Source organism: Pygocentrus nattereri, chromosome 16, assembly GCF_015220715.1.
Source record: "Pygocentrus nattereri isolate fPygNat1 chromosome 16, fPygNat1.pri, whole genome shotgun sequence".
Classification (NCBI taxonomy): Eukaryota; Metazoa; Chordata; class Actinopteri; order Characiformes; family Serrasalmidae; genus Pygocentrus; species Pygocentrus nattereri.
This window is the reverse complement of record NC_051226.1, coordinates 14,044,830-14,067,826: the sequence shown is the minus strand read 5'-3', so window position 1 is coordinate 14,067,826 and position 22,997 is coordinate 14,044,830. Positions and strand designations below refer to the sequence as shown.

The following is a 22,997-nucleotide window of genomic DNA, read 5'->3' as shown; positions in this document are numbered from 1 at the left end:
GAGAAGCGAACTACAAATCACACATTTTTCATCAAACTGAAAAATTAACTAGACTTATAATTGATTAATTGAATAAAATATTTAAAACAAAAATAAAATTAATGAAATAAAATTTTAGTTCATGTAGACAGGTCAAGAAATAAAATAGAATACATGTATAAAATAACAGAATGAATACAACAACTAATAATAAGTGAATAATAAATAAAAATAACATTAATACTAAAAAAAGAGAGAGAACGTAATACTGAGAAGCCAATCAGAGCAGAGCTTGGGCATGACGCCATGTTTAGGCGACACCACGTTGCTGTTGCGTGCGGTTAGCTTGTAGCTGGAGGACAAGAGAAATAGACAGATAAACTAAGTTATTGTGTGCAGTTAATACAGCGGTTCGACTGTGTGGGAGCTAGGCGGTTGATAGTCATTTTAAAAAGGGCTTTATAATTACTGTCCGAGTCTAAACTAGCCTGGTTATCCGATGCTAAAAGGCTAACCGGTATCAGTCGCGTAGTAAAGCTGCTGCTCTGAGAGAAGGAAGCGGTTTACCTGTACAGGAGCTGTTCAGCTGTACAGGGGTAGCTTATCTGTAGCAGGGCAAGTTATTTTACTGGGGTATGTTATCTGTAGCAGGGCAAGTTATTTTACTGGGGTAGTTTATCTGTAGCAGGGCGAGTTATTTTACTGGGGGAGTTGATCTATAGAGGGGTAGATTCCCTGTAGTAGGGTGGGTGGCTACGTTGTTTGGGTAGTACAGCTACTTAGGGCTAGTCCCCGTTTGTTATTACTAGCCTAGCAACCAGGATGAAGTGCCACTACGAGGTGCTCGGAGTCGAGAGGGACGCGACGGATGACGATCTGAAAAAAGCCTACAGGAAACTGGCACTGAAATGGCACCCAGGTAAGTCATAATAATGAGGGGTTTACAGAGCGTCTTTCTCAGCCCTCAGGGTTACTCACAAAATGAACAAGAGGTCACGTAAGACCTTAGACACCAAACCTCGCGGCAGGTGTTAGGATAACAAAATAGAGAGAGGGTCAGTTCCGATGTGGCATCTGGCAGTAGGAAGTGGTAACTCCGCTGTCCGGATATAGCCCGTACTGGAATGTGCCACCGATGACTGGTAACGAGTGGCACCTGCCACTGATGACTGGTAACGAGTGGCACTCCCGAGTAAAGCAGCCACTCGGGACAGCGGCTACTCTGCTCAGCTAACTAGCAGCAGAAAATAACACCACCATAGGGCCATCAGAACCTGGGAAAGGTCATGGAGGAATGTTGACCTAAAGACTTTGTACTGATTGTCTGTCGTTTTGTTCGTTCACTGGTTGTGCTGTTGGGTGGACGATTCTATGAGAAATGAGCTGCTTTAGCCAAAGGCTATGAAACAATAGCAGTAATGCTATCTTGAATATAGACTCTTTGCGGGCTTTTGTTGTGGCACAGCGAGTTGAAGAAATCAGCTCGTCTTACAGATGTGCTCATACTACACCTATTACTGACTTCATTGTGGTGTTATTCATGCTAAATCTAAACGATGTATAGACCATCGGCGTATTTATTAAGCAGGACAAGAGGAACGCAGCCTCGTGTTCTTGTTTTTATTTACCATGTTTCAGGAGTGGCACTAGCCATTTACTCAGGCGATAGCCGTTTCTGCTCATCACATGTTACCAAGTGCTAAGTTTTGAAAATAGCGCCTCCTGCTGTTCATAAGTGAGTGAGTCGTGGAAGCTATCACAAAATGTGACCATTTGATTGCCCTCTTGACCTACATTCATCCATACTGTCAAGAGCTCTCAGCATTACATCTGTTAAATAGGAAACTTTTTCTGTGTTAAAACAAAAAAATGTCTCCCTGATTGGGTTATTGGTAGTTTAGTTCAGAAAAATACAACCACCAAAACTTTTAATATACGATTTAAAAGTCAGTAGTGCTAGTTAATGTGGAGGGGGTATTACTCCTACTCATTTCAGAGCCCTTTGACCCAGAATTATTTAAGGGAAAAAAACAAAAACAACAAACCCAAACACTAGGTTGGTTTGCCATACCTATGTGTGTTTCCAAAATGCTTTCTTCCATTCACAGTACTTGACTTTGTCATTGTTTATTCCTAAAAGGTGTAAAGCCAACTAATAGTAGTAAAATGTTAGTGTTTATTGGAAAAATCAGGTGTGGTCTGGCCTTAATTTTGCAGTTAACACAGCTCAAACTGTTTGCTAAGTTTGTTTTGTAGATAATTGAGTTTTTCAATTTCTAATCTTTTTTTATAATTTATCCTCAAGTCTGAAATTATGTTCATCTCTAAAGATCTTTATTTGGGGAGCATAATCTATTGCAACTATATTGACTGGACATACCCAGTCTTGTCTCCATGCTTTTTTATTTTATTCTTCTGGTTTAAAAGATTATGTTAGATTATGCAAATGAACAAAATATATAACCTTTACCTGGGAAAAGCATATTTAAGGCACACAACTGGTAAAATTTACATTGTATCATAACTGTACCAGTACAGTTCCTTTTTTTATATATTGCATTTGCTTTAAGATTCCTCACATAATTCACAAACTTTCAATACATCATACACCATTAGAGCAACACTGGACAATACTTACAAATGTGGTGAGGTAGCTTTGTAACTGTAAATGTTACACAACAACCCACTTCCGGATAGCTCAGGTACTCTGAAATTAGTAACAGGAACACATTCACAAGAATTACTGAAAAATTATTGACCAATATTGCTTATGTTTGAGATCAAACTTTCAAGCTTACACACCTGTGTCATGCAGGCTAATTAAGAACTAATTTCAAACCTTGGAACTTTGTCCACTGTGTGATAAACAGCTACTCTTATTGATTGCCACTCCTAAACGGCACATGCCTGTGCCTTTCTCTGTGCCACGACAAAAGCCCGCAAAGAGTGTATCATCAAGATAGCATTACTGCTATTGTTGCATAGTCTTTGGCTAAAGCAGCTCATTTCTCATAGAATCATCCACCCAAGAGCACAACCAGTGAACCAACTAAATGACAATCTGTACAAAGTCTTTAGGTCAACCTTCCTCCATGACCTTTTCCAGGTTCTGATGGCCGATGTTGGTGTTATGGTGTGCTGCTAGTTGGCTGAGCCAAGCCAAGTAGCCACTGTCCCAAGTCTCTGCTTTACTCACAGGAGCTGCTGGTATGTGCCTGTTTTTGAGAGGCATGTGCCGTTTCTGTGTGGCAGGTGCCACCAACCAGTTATCAGTGGCAGGTGCCAAGATTTTTATGTCCAATAGAATTGAACGCTCTGGAGCAGCCACACACGAGCCTACGTTCACCATGCCCATTGCCGAGTGTCAGTCAGAGGGGTATAAAGTGGAACTGCATTCCGTGGAGTGGTGGAGCTCCAGCCAGTATCTCTGGGATGAGTTGGAGTCCAGAACTGATCTTCCAACATCAGTCCCTGACCTCACCAATACTTTTGTGGCTGAATGCAATCAAATCATCACAGCTGTGTCCCAACACTTAGTATAAAATATATTTCTTTAAAAGGGGTGCAAACTATAATACTACTAATTGCCATGGGATCTGTTAAAAAAAGTGATTTTTATGAAGCTAATCAATATGTGAATTGCTACTTCCAGATAAGAACCTGGAGAATGCAGAAGAAGCTGCAGAGCAATTCAAACTGATTCAAGCAGCTTATGATGTACTTAGTGACCCACAAGAGAGAGCCTGGTAAGCACTGCTTCAACTTTTCTTAATTGGCTGAAGTTGTTGAAGAATGTGAGAGCGACTCCATCCTTTCTTCCTAAACCTAATATAGATCACATTACTAATTGTGTAATTTACTAGATTCTTTCAAAGGGAAGGTGATGTAGGCCTGTAGGCCTGTAAACATGAGTTAATGTGGCCTCTCCTAAGGTACGATAACCACCGGGAGGCGTTGCTGAAAGGCGGAGTCAGTGGAGAGTACCAGGACGATAGTATTGATCTTCTGCAGTACTTCACTGTGACCTGTTACTCGGGTTATGGGGATGACGAGCAGGTGAGTGAGTGAATGAGCATAAGGAAAAGTGGTGAGAGAATGAGGTTTGAGCAGAATATGCCACTGAGCATCAAAAATATTGATAGTTGAAAACCACTTTGCTTGCAGATTCATTAGAAAATCATTTAAATACACCAGTCCTTACAAGTACGACTCACAGTAAACAGTTCTTCCACTGAGAAATGTAATCTGTGTAGACAGTTGTTGCCAAGCAACCATGAATTGCTGAAGGATGACAAGGACTTCCAGTCTCTCATCATTGTATATTGCAGTCATTTCATGAACTGTTTAAATTTTTGTCATATAATCATGAATGTACCGTAATATTGCTGTGTTACATGCAGAAACTGCCATAAGTATCTTTTTGTAATTTGCGCTAGTGCCTCAATAGTCATATCAATATGTGAAATCAAGCTGACTGTGCCACTCATTTGTTTTCCTAAACTGGGTTTAATATTAATTATGACAGACCTACCAACACATAAACATTTGAAGATTCTAAGACAGTTAACTGACAGTTTTACTTTGTCTGTTGCAGTTTTAATAGCCTGTTATGCCTAGTTCACACTACACGATTTTAGCCTGGTTTTTCAGTCGCCGACTGTTTTTTTGTAGATCACCGACAGAAACCTGTGGTCGGAGGCAAATCGGCGATCACTTGGCGCTCGCTCAGTCGTTTAGTGTGAACAGCTGAAAGACGCTCGCCGAGTGTTCGCCGACTAATCGCAGACACCTGGCAAATGTCTAGCATGTTTGATATCCAGCCCAATGGGCGACTGTGAGTCAACAGCAGCATCTAGCTACAGCCACTGGGAACGCGTAGAGAGAGAACCGCGTCACCGTTGAAGATCTCTCTGCGCGCCGGTCAAGGAGTACACAAACAGAATAACGGCTACAAGAGGTTCTCGCTCTACTTGGACACAAGAAATGGAGGAACAGTTGATAGAGCTTTGGCAAGAGTCACTACAAGTCTCACTACAAATCAGCGCAGTGACAACTCGGATTGCTTGTTTTTTTGACGTCCATTTTGGAAATGACCTATCTTCTACGTGGTATTGCTAGTTCTCACTAGAGTTTAGTTTTCATGTGTTCTTGTGTTTTTGGACAGCAGCCAGATGAGTCGGCGATTCCCCAGGGTGAAAGTCGTTTAATACGTGAGCCCGTGTCGCCGCAGTCATATAGTGTGAAAGCCACAACAACTGAAAGACTCGCGATTACAGCACAACCAGTCATGTAGTGTGAACGGCACAAAAACCTGATGACTGAAAGTCGTGTAGTGTGAACCAGGCATTAGCAGTCTGTCATCCTGATCAGTCTAGTTCTGGCTATGATGGTGGTTATGAGATATACATTCCTATTATTCCTATTATTGCCAAACACAGAGAAGTAGAAAAATCTATCCGCAAATCTATCTATTCTACAAAAGTTTTTAAATTTTCTATTAATATTAGCCCGATTCACAATGCGCTGCATCCAGCATGCTCTGCAATGTAATGTGCGCAACTACAAGTGTCAACAGTTTGGGTTATTGCATGACATTCATTAAAAATGAAATAAAAACATTTTTTCTTTTTAACATGGCCTCTTTAGTGGTTGAGTTTGACATCCCCGCATTAGAATCCGATTCCAGAGATGCTTTACCTTGTTAAACAATTCTGCTGTGTAACGTATGGAAAAATGAATAAATGAAGTTATAGCTTAAAGTATATGATGCTTAAAACAGTTGCAGTACCACTCTTGGCCACTTGAAGTCAGCAGAAGCTCACGATTGCTTATTATCTTCAATTGTCAAGGCAGCCATGAGTTTTTCTGCTTCATCTAATTAAAGTTGTGCCTTTTGTTTTAAAAGGAAGTTTAAAGGAATAGTTTTTTACTCTATGATCAGCCAAGACAGATGTTTGCTTCTTTACTTTTGCACTGAAACTGAGGCTGACAAGTAATTAGATCTTTACTTATCAGTTTGGCATTATTCAAACAGCACAACCATCACACTTGCCTCAAACTGTATTGAGTTGTTCAGTAATCTCTAATAAACTTGCTTATGTGGTTTCCCGTGCGTGATGCTAATTGGTGTGCTATAAGCTTCAATTATTGACTTATTTTTTAATTATTAATTTAGCTCCAGTGTAGAAGCAAAAGTAAACTTCAGACACCAAATATGTCTTGGCTTTTATATGAACTGCCCTTTAACCTATGTGTTGGGTGTAATGTCTCTCTCTGTGTCTGTAGGGCTTCTACGCAGTGTACAGGAACTTGTTTGAGTCCATTGCAAAGGAAGAATTGGAGCATAGTAAAGATGAAGATGAAGAGTGTGAAGACTTTCCCACGTTCGGAGACTCTCAGAGTGACTATGATATGGTAATGCCTTGTAGTACATCATACACTGATCAAGCATAACATTATGACTATTAGGGTGGTGGATCGTTCTCAGAGCTGCCGTAACACTGATGTGGTGATGGTGTGTTAGTGTGGGTTGTGCTGGTCTGAGTGGATCAGACACAGCAGGGCTGCTGGAGTTTTTAAACACTGTGTCCACTCACTGTCCACTCTATTAAACACTCCTGCCTTGTTAGTCCACCTTGTAGATGTAAAGTCAGAGACGATAGCTCATCTGCTGCTGCACAGTTTATTCACTTTATTCTTTTCTGGAGTTGCCCATGGTGAGAGGCGGCGGGCAGGTGTGGGCTTTCTCATAGCCCCTCGACTCGGTGCCTGTATGTTGTGGTTTTCTCCGGTGGACGAGAGGGTAGCTTCCCTACGCCTTCGGGTTGGGGAACGGGTCCTGACTGTTGTCTGTGCTTATGCACCGAACAGCAGTTCAGAGTACCCAGCCTTCTTAGAGTCCTTGGGAAGGGTGCTTGAAAGTGCTCCTCCTGGAGACTCTATTGTCCTACTGGGGGACTTCAACGCTCACGTGGGCAATGACAGTGAGACCTGGAGGGGTGTGATTGGGAGGAATGGCCTCTCTGATCTGAACCCGAGTGGTGTTCAGTTTTTTGGACTTCTGTGCAAACCACAGTTTGTCCATCACGAACACCATGTTTGAACACAAGGATGTCCATAAGTACACATGGCACCAGGACACCCTAGGCCGCAGTTCAGTGATTGACTTTGTCGTCGTGTCATCGGACTTGTGGCCATGTGTTTTGGACACTCGGGTAAAGAGAGGAGCTGAGCTGTCAACTGATCACCACCTGGTGGTGAGTTGGATCAGGTGGTGGGGGAAGATGCCGGTCAGACCAGGCAAGTCCAAACGTATAGTGAGGGTTTGCTGGGAACGTCTAGCAGAAGAACCTGTCAGATTGATCTTCAAATCACACCTCCGTCAGAACTTTGACCAGATATCGGGGGAGGTGGGGGACATTGATTCAGAATGGGCCATGTTCCGTTCCTCCATTGCTGAAGCGGCTGACTGTAGCTGTGGCCGTAAGGTAGTTGGTGCCTGTCGGGGCGGTAATCCTCGAACCCGGTGGTGGACACCCCAGGTGAGAGATGCCGTCAAGCTGAAGAAGGAGTCCTACCGGGCATGGTTGGCCTGTGGGACACCAGAGGCAGCTGGCAGGTATTGACAGGCCAAGCGATCTGCGGCTTCAGTTGTCGCCAAGGCAAAAACCCGTGTATGGGAGGAGTTCGGTGAGGCCTTGGAAAGTGACTTTAAGTCGGCTCCGAAAAGATTCTGGCAAACCGTCAGGCGACTCAGAAGGGGAAAGCAGTGTGCCACTAGCACTGTATATAGTGGAGATGGTGTGCTGCTGACTTCGACTGAAGACGTCATTGGGCCGTGGAAGGAATACTTTGAGGACCTTCTCAATCCCACCGACACGTTCTCCAGTGAGGAGGCTGAGTCTGGGGACATGGGAATAGGCTTGTCCATTACTGAGGCCGAAGTCGCTAAGGTAGTTAAGAAGCTCCTTGGTGGCAAGGCTCCAGGGGTGGATGAGAGGCTCTGGATGTTGTGGGGCTGTCTTGGCTGACACGCCTTTTCAACATTGCGTGGACATCGGGGGCGGTGCCACTGGATTGGCAGACTGGGGTGGTGGTGCCTCTTTTTAAAAAAGGGGACCGGAGGGTGTGTTCCAACTACAGGGGAATCACACTCCTCAGCCTCCCTGGCAAGGTCTATGCAGGGGTACTGGAGAAGAGAGTCCGGCTTATAGTCGAACCTCGGATCCAGGAGGAACAGTGCGGGTTCCGCCCTGGTCGTGGAACACTGGACCAACTCTTCACCCTCTCCAGGATTCTGGAGGGTTCATGGGAGTTTGCCCAACCAGTCCACATGTGCTTTGTGGATCTGGAGAAGGCATTCGACTGTGTTCCCCGGGGTATTCTGTGGGAGGGGCTTCGGGAGTACGGGGTACATGGCTCTTTGCTACGAGCCATTCAGGCCCTGTACAAACAAAGCTGGAGTTTGGTTCGCATAGCCGGCAGTAAGTCAGACTCGTTCCCAGTGAGAGTTGGACTCTGTCAGGGCTGCCCTTTGTCACCGATTCTATTCATAATTTTTATGGATAGAATTTCTAGGCGCAGTCAAGGGATGGAGGGTGTCCGGGTTGGTGACCTCAGGGTCACATCGCTGCTGTTTGCAGATCATGTGGTCCTATTGGGGACATCAGGCCGCGAACTTCAGCTTTCGCTGGATCGGTTTGCAGTCCCTCTAAATCCGAGACCATGGTTCTCAGGCGGAATAGTAAAATAAGATAAAACTGTGTCCTGTGACTTTTGACTCACCCTGTAAATTTACAAAGTGCACCTATATAGTAAGTGGAACTGATAAAATGGACATTGAGTGTAGAAACAAGGATAATATTATGTAATCAATGTTATGCCTGATCAGTGTAAATATACTGTTAAAATTAACTGTAGGTGCTCTTCTGGGACAGCTGTCCTTCCTGTTTGTGAAAGAATATGGAAGGATTAGTTCTAGTATTGGGTGCATGGATTTTTGTCTTTTTATTTGTTTTTAATGTAGCACACTCTAGGTCCAGCAGTATACCTCAAACAAAAACAGTTTTGAAGCAAAAGAGCATATTCTTGATCAAAACAGGTGGTTTGTATTTGTGTGCACTGCACTGAATTCACTGTCGTTCTTTCTGAAACTTCTTTCTTTCCCTCTGACTGGCCTCTAGTGGTTTCAAGACATCCACAGTTCAGTTTAAGTACATGTACAACAGTGTATTTGGTGGTAGTTTGATTTTGTTGAGTTGTTTTGTTTCACACGCTTTGTGAAGTGTGCAGGCATAACTTTCAGAGTATATTGGAAAATGGCTCTCTCTTGTTCTGTTCCATGTTCTCTCACTCCTGCTTGTCTTCAGTGTGAGTTTTTTCAGGATGCTGTTTACAAAAGAGATGTTTATGGTAGGGGTGCACAATATGATATTTTAGCATTATTGTGATGAATTATGTCACAATATGATTTTCTGAGCATGGCATGAATGTCATCAGTTTAAAGAAAACATTGACCAACTGCATGTTGCATTACAAAGTGAGCATATTTAGGCCTGTTTAATTAGATTTAGTGCGATTTACTATCACACATTTTTTGTGACCCTACAGATTCTATTTTGTTTGTTCCAAATTGTTTAAGAAAAATGAAATATCATGATGCATATTGTGTATCATGAAAATATCTTGAAGTATTGTGATACAATTTTGCCATTTTTAATATGGTGTCTTACAGGGAGTAAATATGCATAATGGTGCACTTCAACTTATTCACTTCTTCAACTGCAAGTTAGAATTTATCATAATAATTATCAATGGTGCAGTCTTTGGCTATTTTCAAACAGAAAAATTCTGAGCTTGGTGTATCGACCAAAATAATCCAATCAAATTGTGAAATGTGAAATATGTGAGTTCATTATAAAGCATTGCGGGACATTAGGCCTCCTTAACTGAAGCTTGGTATTGGACATGGTGCCATCATGTGTAGATGTTCCACTGTCCAGTTCCACTGTCCAGTAGATGTTCCACTGTCAAGGCTTTTCTATGGAGATAGTACACTGTTTGTGTGCAGTTGAAAATCTCAGCCTGTGGTGCACCTTAACGTAGCTGAACTTACTCTTTAGAAAGGCCGTTTGGATACTTCAGCATAGTATAGATGGAGATCATAAAGAAGACCGTGAGTGGAAATACAGTGCAGGGCTTTCTAATAAAGTAATGTAATCTATTTCCATTTTGTGTGTCTGTCTGTTTTCCCCCGGTTTAGGTTGTGCACCTGTTCTATGGCTGTTGGCAGAGTTTCTGCACGAGGAAAAATTTTGCATGGAAGGAAGAGTATGACACACGGCAGGCCTCAAACCGCTGGGAGAAGAGAGCCATGGAAAAGGAAAACAAAAAGACCCGGGAAAAGGCCAGAAAAGAGCGCAATGAGCTGGTGCGCCAGCTAGTGGCCTTTGTGCGCAAACGTGACAAACGTGTGCAGGCACACAAAAAGCTGGTGGAGGAGCAGAACGCAGAAAAAGCCAAAAAGATGGAGGAGTTAAGGAGGAAACAAAAACTAGAGCAGGCCCGGTGAGTTTTTCTCTTTTCCTCTCTGTCATCTCCTGTTTTGCCCCCCAAAAACACATAACAGTTGGTGTTGTACATCCTACTTTACCTCAGTCATGGGCTGTAGTCTTAAAATATGTTTTTTTTTCTAATATTTTGCTTCTTTATTTAAGAGTAGAAGTTTTTTTTTTTCGTTATTCAGAGGTGTCCACTGCTAGTTTGTAGTTTCATCTGGGATGAAGAACCGTAAAGCCTTTTCACACTGAATTTTACTGATCAAGAAAAAAAAAAACGTAAGTTTCGAAAACACAAGCACTAATGGCGTTGCCCCTGTAGTTTGTTATCTCAGATTAATGCTTGGAGCTGAAGCAGATCCTCAAACCCCTCCACACACATGGACATGCTAGAGCTTCAGCTCAGTCAGTCTGTGGATCTTCTTGTCCTGATTGTTTAACTTTTTCAGAATGAGTTGTTGCCCATTGTCTGTCGTTGTGTTGCACTGTCGAAAAGAAAAATGACTGGCAATTAGTCCAGATAAAAAAATTAACATTTTAATGTAGACATTTTCCTTTTGAATATTTAAAGCCCCCTCTGCTGTGTATCCACGAAGTGATGTATTTAAAGTGTAGATATATTTTGAATATTTGATAAACGAACAAGGCGTAAACTTGAATTTGATTTCTGATTCCATTGGACAGCCATACCTTATACACTTAGTCCAGGCCTCAAATAATAGGCGCTACTTATATTAATCTGTTGATATGGATCTTTGCTGGGGGTTGTGGTCCTTAGGCTAGCAGAGAATTATAAGGAGCAGAGTTGGGCGGCCATGTCTGAACTGGAGAAGGAGCTGCAGCAGATGGAGGCTCAGTATGGACAGCAGTTTGGAGACGCTTCAGACACTGAAGAGGAGCTTGATGACATGGAGGACGGAGTGGACGCAGGTGGGGAGGGTGAGTACACACATACCCACACGAGAGAGATAGTTAAAGCTCCAGGGTGATAATGGTCATTACGCCATGAAACCCCCATCTATTTGTTTAATTATTTCTAACTCAGTTCATTGAAACAAGTGGAGAAATTCTATTGAAAATGCACATCACTGAATTTTTGATATAGAATGTTAATTATATGTACAATTAATTAATTATGTAATTGTAACAATTATGTAAATACATAGAAATAAGCTTATATTGTAAATTAAAAGTTTGAGCATATTTTCCACAGAGCAAGCTCTACAAATGGAAAAGGCTGTGTAGAGTTCGCAGCTTATGATATGAAGCAGTATACAGTCATTGTTCCAAACACTGCTTACGTAGTAAAATACTGAAGTATGTCTGTTTGCATTTGGTCAGTCAAAATGGACCCTTGGCCTGTTTTCACTGCAAAAACTAAGGCCAGGACTTTTGGCCAAGTGCCACTCCTCATATCCATTTTTCAGTGGGGCTTAGCAGAGGCCCTTTAAAGCAGTTTATACAATTTATACAACTTCCCCTTTACTCTTAAGTGTAGCCAGTCAGCCAGGACCTGTTTAGCACCTGAAGTTTGCATTAGAGCTACGTGGCTAATTTAGTATCATGTATGCTCGCCTAAATTATCACACACTTACCTCAAACCATGTTAAGTTGTGAAGTAATCTCTAATAGACTTGCTTATATGGTGTCCATATTAGTTTCATATGGAGCTTCAGCAAAACTAAAGAAGCAAACTTCAGATACCAAATGTGTCCTGGTTGAGTGACTAATGTTGATGTAGTCAATCAACCAAGAAGTAACATTGTGCAACTTGTTTTTTGGTCGCTTTAAGTCCAATTGAAACTTTTGTGGCAGATTTATTAGCTTTGTACAAACCCTTTACAGAAACCGGTTTAATCGGTTAATGTATGTTACAATCTAATTTAAAATAATTTATCAGTTATTTGCAGTTCTAGACACTTTCTTGCTTACTCTCTGGAAGATATTTTCATTGCAAGAAACTTGCTTAGAAACAGAAACATCTGCTGATGGCCTGGCGATGCAGCAATAGGTCTGTGAGTGTAGTTTGAAGCCACAAATTAATAGAAAATGTGGCTAAAAGGTTGCTGGGACAGGTCAGAAGTGCTAAGAGGAAAATAATTGAAAATATCAATCAAAATACTGAGAATACTTAAAATTAGAGCTGCAACAATTAACAAAGTTGGTTGTTTGCTGACAACATTATATATATATAATGAATTTTACTGAATTTTACATATATATATATATATATATATGTATGTGTGTGTGTGTGTGTATATATAAAACATTGATGTCCTCTCATAGTGCTCTGTAGTGCTCTTTAATGTTCATATGATAATCATGGTCATACTGACAGCTTGCAGTTACTCTACAGAAATTGTAAGGGGTGATAGGACTTCTGTTTCATTATACCTTAAAAGAGGAAAATGCTTGTCATGCAGATGTAACTTTAATGGTGGAAATGGTGGGGAATTAATTAATTAATAATTAATTGAATAATATTTTGTTGATTAAATACAGGTAGTTAAGAGGCAATATGGCTTTAGTTGTTTTAGGTAACCATTAAAGAAAAAATCACTTGTCGCAACTTTGATGGTGATGCTGTAACAGGACAAAGAGAAAGGAAACCCCAGAGTGCATAGTTAATTTATCAAATAACATTCCATGGATTAAACGATTACAGAAGTAATTGTTAGTTGCTACTGCAAACTTCAAATACACCAGCAGTCATAAGGAATTCTATTCTACTCTGCATTCACACTCTGACTCAGATTTTTTTATATCAAAGGCTCTAAAATTTGCTGGTATGTGAAAAGTCTCAGCTTATTCTATGAAGCAGTTTGTCCAAATTTCTTCCCAAGAATTTAGAAATGACTGGAAATGGACAAAAAAAAAGGAACATTTGACACAAAATTGTGTTTATTTATTTTTTGCCCATTTCCAGGAAATGTTTGAGAGGTTTAACAACACGTTTACACTGTTTGTATCAACACAAATATATTGTTTTGAGGCCATATTTAAGGGAGGAGGAATTCCAAGGATATGCAAAGATTCCACGAACAATTTGGTAAAATAGAATAATGGAAAACACTTTGTTGAGACCATATACAAACAACAGATTGTCATGACAGGATGTGGTCAGTGTGAGTTATATAAACACAAAACTGACCATATTTGTATTAACACCATATATACGTTTACGCAGATTTACGGGGGATATGTATATTAATGACTACATCCATTACTGTATATTTTTTATTTTTTTTACTGTAAGAAAGCAGTAGAAAACTCAAACTTGGGACTTAAAGTACCATCTCTGTCAGAACAAAACCTTGTATCCCTAGATTAGTAACTTTAAAAAAAAAAAAAACAAGTAATTTTGGACCATTTCTGTGGATTCTTTGACCATGAGATTTACATACATGTAAAGAACATCTGGTGTTTTCACGTGACAATCAATCAATAAAAAAAGGAAAATAAACACTGCCAAATTGTGTTTAAATGTTAAATGTTAATTGTTAAATGTTTCAGATGAATACAAAGTGTTACACGTATAGTAGCTCTTATCTCTGAAATGGCAACTTTTATAACTTTTTTTTTCTTGTAGTATTTTCCAAAATGCTAAACCCAGCACATGAACATAAATTTGTGCACTGAAATTGGCAGGACAGAATCATATTTAAGTTGCAAAGCATGTAATTACCATCATGTACTCAAACCTTTGCGCAAGCCTGTATTTAGTTTTGAATTATGAGCTCCATTAAGCTAATGCTTGTTGACATGCTCTTGACACCTCGGGTTAATAAAAGCGAAATTGTGGTGGGGGTGTAGGGGGGAGGCTTCATGGGAAAAATTTAACCCCTATGTCCAAATCTGCTGTTTGTATCAAAACAAAAATTTCAATAACAAAAACAGAAAGAGGCAAAAACACAAAATACACCCCTAAAAAAACTGAAAACATAAACAATGCATGTAAATTTTATTTTTGTTTTTAACAAAACTTGGGCTAGCAGTATTTGTCGGATGTCTGGAGGCTATTTTTCAGGTTTTTCCAGATGTATGCAGTGTTTTGTTTTTAATTTGATCAGACCTCTGAGCCAGCTTCCTTGAGGGGAATGAAAGTTAAACACGTAACTAGCAGGAGTTCTGGTCCTAATCAGTTTCCAACAGATGCACACAAACTGCATAGTTTTTATTGTCCGATACTGATTTGGTTGCTGTAGAGTTTGTTGTTGGCTGGAGAGTTGAATTGGATGAAAATGTCCAATTTCACCAGTTCAATTTGATTTCGTTATTTTAGTACAATTGAGAAATATTTGATTGTAAGAAGTCTTTACAAAAAATTATAATGTAGACAAAACAATACAGCAATCATCCTTTGATGTTTCCATTTGAAAAGAGCCAGAAAAACAAGCACATACCCCATTCACTGTCGTTATAGCTGATGATAATCAATTTTAACATTCTGAAGTCAATGTAGTTGAATCATCAGCTTTAAATTGAGACATCTTTGGTACATTTTTATACTCATAGTGTTGAGTGCTTATGCTTTTGAGTTTTTATAATAGGACTGTGTGATAAAGCCAGTATTACAGGTATTCTGTGCAGTTCAAGTCTGATTGCTGCATTAGAATCAATTGCCACTAGCCTTATCCATTTAATTCAGTGTGGAATCTAGGAAATTTAAATGCTCCAGTTGAGATGGCACACAAACAGCAGGTGGACACGGCAAGATGGGGTCAGTGTGAAATGTAAAAACATAAACACACATGCACCACAACAATGACCAGACCCGCAGTTACTACACCCAAACAAACACACTTGCGCACAACTGTAAGGTATGCGAGGCTGACATGCAGATGTTAACTTTGGAGCCTGAGGCTCTAACTGATGTGCTAATGCCTCGCGCTATACAGCGTCTGTAAGGCCTGTGTGAGTTATGGATTTTAAATTATGGTCAGTCAATTTTAAATGGGTGCTTATTGACTGATTGATTGATTGATTGAAAGGAATAGCATTACTGAGCCAAGACACAGAAACAGGCTAAAGCATGGTATGTGCTGATGCAAGTCCTTCTGTAAAGCTTGAAGTAACCATTTAAAGTCACAGGCGTCACATTGAGAGTTTTTCCGATCACACCATACAACAGTATGTAAGAAAATTACACACACCTCAATAAAAAAAGGGCTGGCTGATGTTTAGGTCTCAAGTGCAGAATCAACATTATTCTGATGAAGATATGATGACACTAGTGGATAATTCACTCACTTCCTCAGAAGACACATCCACCATGTTTTGACTGAGTTCTCTTTGAATGCTCTTTCAATACACTCACAGTGATGAGATTCATCAGCAGATGCAAATGTACTTATCATTTCAAATTGCAATAATAGCCTTATTAACAACAATTTAAGTTTTAAGAGGGGATATTTAGCTCAGTAACATAGAGCTTGTGAACTGCCCATAGATGAGTTTGACCAGTCAGAAGCACCCAAACACACGTGACACACGTGACATCATAACCACAACCAATTGGCAGTTGGCCTGGTGCATTATGTTCAGAGTTCAAGTCTTAAGCCAGGACAAAATGTATATGTTGGTCTAATTTATATAAAATAGTCTTAATTTAAATCTCTGTCACAATACTGGTAGGAAGAATCACAATCCTCGAATTAAGACATTGTGTATTACTGAATGTTTTGCTCTGCTTCACGCTGTGGGAAAGCTATGGTAATGTAATCGGTTTAGAATATGACAAGACAAAGATAAAATGAGACATACTTTAAATCTACAAGCTTAATTAGAGCAGAATACAGTATGGCCCCAAATATCACTAAATATACATCCTAAAATCTGCATTCTAACTTTTCTGTGCTTTTGGGATGGTGTAAGGTATGTCAGTGTGAGCTCTTAGAGTACTAGAACTAAAACACAGATCTAAATTTTAATTTAAAAATATAGCTTTAGTGAAGGTGTTTACGTGGCTGATATTATTGTCATTCCTTGAATTCATCTCTTACCCTCAGAGAGAATTCAAGTTTTATAATAGATAATATAATGTGTTATGAATAAAAGCTAATATAAATATTAGTCAAACAAATATTGCAGCACAGCAGCAGTACTCTCCAGGACTCTTTGAGGTTTGATGGCTTTTAGCTGAACTTTTTTTTTTTTTACCAGTTCTTTTCATTGTAAAGGCTTATTCATGTTGTGATGCGTTGTGCTCATACAACCCCAATTCCAATGAAGTTGGGACGTGGTGTAAAACATAAATTCAAACAGAGTATGATGATTTGCAAATCCTTTTCAACCTATATTCAATTGAACACACTACAAAGACATGAAGTTTAATGTTAAATGGATAAACTTTATTGTTTTTTGCAAATATTCACTCATTTTGAATTTGATGCCTGCAACATGTTCCAAAAAAATTTGGACGGGGCAACAAAAACTGGGAAAGTTGAGGAATGCTCAAAAAACACCTGTTTGGAACTTTCCACAGGTGAACAGTTTAATTGGAAACAGGTGAGTGTCATGATTGGGTATAAAGGGAGCATCCCTGAAAGGCTCAGTCATTCACAAGCAAGGATGGGGTGAGGTTCATCACTTTGTGAACAACTGCGTGAGCAAATAGTCCAACAGTTTAAGAACAACATTTCTCAACGTGCAATTGCAAGGAATTCAGGGAATTCATCATCTACAGTCCATAATATCATCAAAAGATTCAGAGAATCTGGAGAAATCTCTGCAAGTAAGCCGCAAGGCAGAAAACCAACACTGAATGCCCGTGACCTTCGATCCCTCAGGCGGCACTGCATTAAAAACCGACATCATTCTGTAATGGATATTACCACACAGGCTCAGGAACACTTCAGAAAACTACTGTCAGTGAACACAGTTCGTCGCTCCATCTACAAGTGCAAGTTAAAACTCTGTCATGCAAAGTGAAAGCCATATATCAACAACACCCAGAAACACCGCCGGCTTCTCTGGGCCTGAGCTCATCTGAGATGGACTGACGTAAAGTGGCAAAGTGTCCTGTGGTCTGACGAGTCCACATTTCATATTTGTTTATGGACGTCGTGTCCTCCGGGCCAAAGAGGAAAAGGACTGTCTGGATTGTTATCAGCGCAAAGTTCAAAAGCCAGCATCTCTGATTGTGTGGGGGTGTGTTAGTGTCCATGGCATGGGTAACTTGCACATCTGTGAAGGCACCATTAATGCTGAAAGGTACATACAGGTTTTGGAGCAACATATGCTGCCATCCAAGCAACGTCCCTGCTTATTTCAGCAAGACAATGCCAAGCCACATTCTGCACGTGTTACAACAGCGTGGCTTTGTAGTAAAAGAGTGTGGGTACTAGACTGGCCTGCCTGCAGTCCAGACCTGTCTCCCATTGAAAATGCGTGACGCATTATGAAGCGCAAAATATGATGACGGAGACCCCGGACTGTTGAGCAACTGAAGTTGTACATCAAGCAAGAATGGGAAAGAATTCCACCTACAAAGCTTCACCAATTAGTGTCCTCATTTCCCAAATGCTTATTTAGTGCTGTTAAAAGGAAAGGTGATGTAACACAGTGGTAAACACGCCCCTGTCCCAACTTCTTTGGAACGTTGCAGGTATAAAATTCAAAATGAGTGAATATTTGCAAAAAACAATAAAGTTTATCCGTTTGAACATTAAACATCTTGTCTTTGTAGTGTATTCAATTGAATGTATGAATAAATCATTGTATTCAGTTTTTATTTATGTTTTACACAACGTCCCAACTTCATTGGAATTGGGGTTGTACATAAAGTGACGTTTAGGTGCATGTTTTTTTAACAGTTCAGCCTGTATTGTTAGAATGAATGTGAGCTGTTGGTGACTGCCAACTTGGTTCTTGTGAAGAGTGGTAAAAGAACAAAACACCTTTAAAATCCTCAGAAATTACTTATTTGCCTGCTGGTATTAATTTAATATATATTAATATTTAGAAGAATATAATATAAAACAAACAACTGCAAAGCAGTACCTGTGCTTTATTGCCTTTAAGTCTGTGAAACCTCTGCATGGAACAATGGGATGTGTTGGATGAGTCATAATGTCAATGTGCTTAAACAGATACTTTGTGTTTGTCAGATGCTGTTGATGGTGCTGATGAGATAGAGGAGTTTTATGATGACCTTTACTGTCCTGCCTGTGACAAATCCTTCAAATCTGACAAAGCGTGAGTAACTTTGTAGTGTTCTATGTATGTATGTATGTGTGTGTGTGTGTATGCGTGCGTGCGTGTGTGTGTGTGTGTGAGAGAGAGAGAGAGAGAGAGAGAGAGACAAGGGTAAAGTCTAAGACAAGTGCAAAACAAGGATTGAATTTAAAAATATTGTTGTGTCTCATTCTGTGGAGAGAAAAAGTACCATCTTGTAATTTTTATAATGTCTAACATTGAAACTTGTTTGGTGAACTGACCGGTGCAGAATTTTCTATCAGTAATGTGTCTGCAACTGCATTTTCAACAGTTTAACACAGTAGTGAATGTTTCTTTTATGGGTGTCAAATGTCCTTAGTCTGCCTCAGTACAAACATCCGGCTTGTTTATCTCTCCTCAGCATGAAGAACCACGAGAAGTCAAAGAAGCACAGGGAGATGGTGGCGTTGCTCCGGCAACAGCTACAGGAGGAAGATGAGTCTCTGAATCTGACTACAGCAGACAGAGATGGAGAAGAAGGGGAGGCTGAGGAGGAAGATGAAGAAGAAGAGGAGGAGAGGGACGATGCACCTAGACAGAAGTGGGTTATGCAGCAAGGCCTTGTTGAGCAGGATAATTACACAGTAGGGCTGCACAATCAAAATATTTAATATTAAAATATTATGATAGGCAACATTTTGGAAACTCTTCAATATAAGTTTAGTTTGTGGTATTTTGACCAAAATTATTTATCATTAGTTCACAACCTCTTAATTTGAAAAATAAAAGTGCTTTCTTTAGACGGATTTTTTTTTACCAAACTCTAGTATACTTTCTCTAAGCTTTCTTTAAACTACGTATTACTGAACACAGGGATGTTTTCTTTATGAAGTATGCTCTATATTTGTTTTCTACAGACTGAATGGTATTGAACCTTATAGATACCTTGAAGTGTCCTAGGTACCTTAGGATTTGGAACGTTTCAAAGTTTTCTCTAATAGCTTATGCTCCTTATATGCTTTCTATACACTGCTGTTGAAATTCAGGATGCTCTCTGTATACTTTGTATAATCTAAATGGCATTGAACCTTAGAATGCTTCGTTTTCGAACATCACTGATTCTGATCGCAAGCATACTGTCAGCCACTGCTGTAGCATCTATGCAGCAGGTTTCAGTGAATAAATTTTATTTGCTTAAGGGCACAGCTCTGGTAGGAAGACTGTAAGTGTTAATACATTTATGAAGCCACTACATTTCATTCACACTTGTGATTTTCACAGCCTTTTACCTCTGACATCCTGGCAAAGATGTGTCCTTTCTCATACAAATTGCAGATTATTGGCAGAACTGCAGTTAATTATATTTCAGATCTGAGAGGACAATAAGTCAGTTTAATTTAGCGCATGAACTAAATTTAATTACCTGCAAATTTGGTGTCTGCTCAGTTTAGGGCCAGTGTCTGCTGGATTAGGTTTAAGGGAAACATGTCCAACTGTGATGTTTTTTAATAGACTTAAAAAATTTCTCAACACACTTCTCGCCTACCAATTACTAGTTTTCCAGTAGTCTTTGCAGTATAGAAATAGTGTCAGATATAACTGAACACAGCTCAATGATGGGGGACTCACTGATCTTTTTAAATTGCTAATAAAGCTTTCCTGTGATGTCTGTTCTTTACACTTTTATATAAATATGAATTTTTTTTTCATGAGTATTAAATCACTGACATTTTAAACAGTTTTAATTGTTTTTTATTAAAGATTCAACTAATTGGTGTCGTCTTGTGCTTTGCAGGTTGTCCAAAAAACAAAGGAAAAAAAAGCGACAACAGAAAACCATGAATGTAAGTACATTTTACAGTTTGTCAGCACTTTTGACTGCAAACCTCTTCAGAACCACAGTAAAAAAATGTCATGTATCGATCTGTAGGTGGCGATAATATGGTAAACTTTATTGATTTTGGAATGTTAATTGATTATTATTGATCATAATGATGTACTGTTTTATAATAAATATAATAATAATTAAATATGTAGTCATTTTTTGGCCAAAATAAATTTCTCAGGCTGCTCTCAGAGGTAAAAATCCAAAAAGGCTGTGTATATTGTTTTTTGTTGTGTATGTTCAACTGCTGTGTAAATAATACAAGTCACATCAAATCAGTTTATTTTCAAAAAAATTTTTGCAGTCATTTCAAATTAATCAAACTGCAATGGGTTGTGATTTAAGCTTTCATAATACAATGAATCAGTTCTTCAAGAATTGCAGTCAAATTTACAATTTTACACTTGATTTGTATCCATGCTAATGTAACACATGCATTACACAGAATGTTCCAGAAGAGCCAAAGCCTGAGAGTCAAGTTCCAGACTCCACGGAGGGCGTCAGTCCACCAGCCCAAAAGGGTAGTAATGAGGATGTCCCAGCCTCTGAAGACCCCACAGAGGAGATGAAAAACAGTGGACCTGAACCCAACAAAAGGTTACCTATGTGAATTCCACACTGTTCACTTTATCATTGCTTAGCTATAGTCTTTGTCCATTGTTCTCATTTAACTGTCTTTTTCAGTTCAGGGAAGCCAAAGGTCAAAAAAGGTGTAAAAGATTCCAAAAAGAACAACAAACCTCAGGGAGGTGGGGAAGTAAGCCAAGAGGTATGTAATATGTGTATTTGCATGTTTGCACGAATATGAACAAAATTCCATTTTGCAGTTGTGTGATCCTAATTGGTATAAGCTTCCAATACCTGTCAGCTTCATTAGCCTCATAGCTCTAGTGCAGAGCTAAAGAAACAAATTTCTGACACCAAACATGTCTTGGCTAATCAACTCTGGGCAAATCTGTTTAATCGATCAACTAATCGTTTGAATTAGAAACAGTAGGTTTAATACTGTGTTGGCTTTTATTGGCTTCATATGCTGTTCTTTCTACCAACTTTTCATTGTCATAAGAAAACCTAAAAACCACCTAAATCTCTGAAACAGAGGACAAGGAGAAATATTCTTCTCATCTGTTATTGCTTAATGTATTTTGGTACTTTCATTCATAATATGTAGAAAGAAACTGGTGTTTTTAAACTGCGTATAAAAATGGAAACCTGGGGGGAAAAGGTTCTGAGTCAGTAGTGGTGTGTTTCTTTCTCTAGACACTGGGTTGATTTTCTGCCTTGTTTGTGTGCAGAAGGAGCCAAACCTGCGCTGTGTGACTTGCCAGTATGAATTCAGCTCCAGAAATAAACTCTTCGACCACCTGAAGAACACAGGCCATGCCACCGCCCTGCAGTCCAGCACAGCCGCAAACACGGTGAAGAGCAAGAGGGAGAAGAGGAAAAACAGATGACCACAGCAGTGACCAGCAGAGTTATTACTATTAGTAATATTAATAAAGACTGAAGTACTGGAGGGGTTTATACAGAACCTGCTTAGTCAGTGCTGTGAAAGCATCTGTCTCTGGACTGTTTTACCATTCGAAGTTAATCTGAGCAAGTGTGTGCGTATACAGGTTAGCAGTTTCTCCTTATTCACGGTGGACACTAGGAAGCCCACAGCATGCTAATGCTACTACGAATTGTTTTTCAGGAATAGGGAAACATATCCAGAAAAAAAATCAATCAGAACTTCACTAAATGCACTATTTGTGGCTGAAAACGTTCTCTCTGTGAGAGCTCTCTGTTGTGAATGTAGAGTGCATTATGTATTTTATCCTTCTCTTCCTGTAGGAGAAATGGAGAATAAATTTGTCTTTGCTGCTGCTGTTGGTATATGACAGGAATTCAATCAGTTACATAACTGCCCCCCCCCCCCCCCCCCCCAAAAAAAAAAAAACATTTGTGTGAATTTGCATGTTTACCACCACTGATGTCTCAAATATATACTGTACTTTTTAAAGTTATAGATAACCCAAGGAACGCAACATCCAACTGTCTTCATCATATTCTTACACCATTGTCCATTTTTATACACTGTTTTTACACTATACTCCATTGTTAGTACTTGGACAGGATTAGTTTTACATGAGGAGATGTAGTTTTACTAGCATTTCTGAGTGATTTTAGTCCCATCTGAATGCGCTGCATTAGTAATTTTTATAGCCTGTCCACTTGCACTCCTGGGTCAGTAAAGATTCCACTGCCTTTTACCTTTCCAATAATGGGTTGTAAAAATAACCTCGGATCATATTAATCCGGTGCAAAAAACTCATCATATTCTGTGGAAAAGGAGTTTCGCAAATATGGAGGCCTTTTTAAGTGTTTACTTGTGTTCTCTGTGGCTAAAATCAAGCTGATATGTACTGTCCTACCTCAAG

General features: G+C 39.6%; 1 protein-coding gene across 2 annotated transcripts; it reads left to right on the top strand.

Annotated features, from left to right (window-relative positions):
• Nucleotides 1–293: 293 nt before the first annotated feature.
• dnajc21 (DnaJ heat shock protein family (Hsp40) member C21) lies at nt 294–22,457 on the top strand. 2 transcript variants are annotated; one of them, XM_037545759.1, is made up of 12 exons: nt 294–898; nt 3,632–3,725; nt 3,912–4,035; nt 6,265–6,393; nt 10,241–10,545; nt 11,314–11,474; nt 18,644–18,731; nt 19,114–19,293; nt 20,488–20,536; nt 21,023–21,174; nt 21,262–21,346; nt 21,876–22,457. In XM_037545759.1, the coding sequence occupies exons 1-12, from the start codon at nt 802–804 to the stop codon at nt 22,029–22,031; spliced, it is 1,620 nt and encodes a 539-aa protein (XP_037401656.1). In that variant the 5' UTR covers nt 294–801; the 3' UTR covers nt 22,032–22,457. The 2 variants fall into 2 exon arrangements, with proteins under 2 accessions (XP_037401656.1, XP_017569151.1); XM_017713662.2 differs by having other exon boundaries at nt 21,873–22,457.
• The last annotated feature ends 540 nt before the right edge of the window (nt 22,458–22,997 follow it).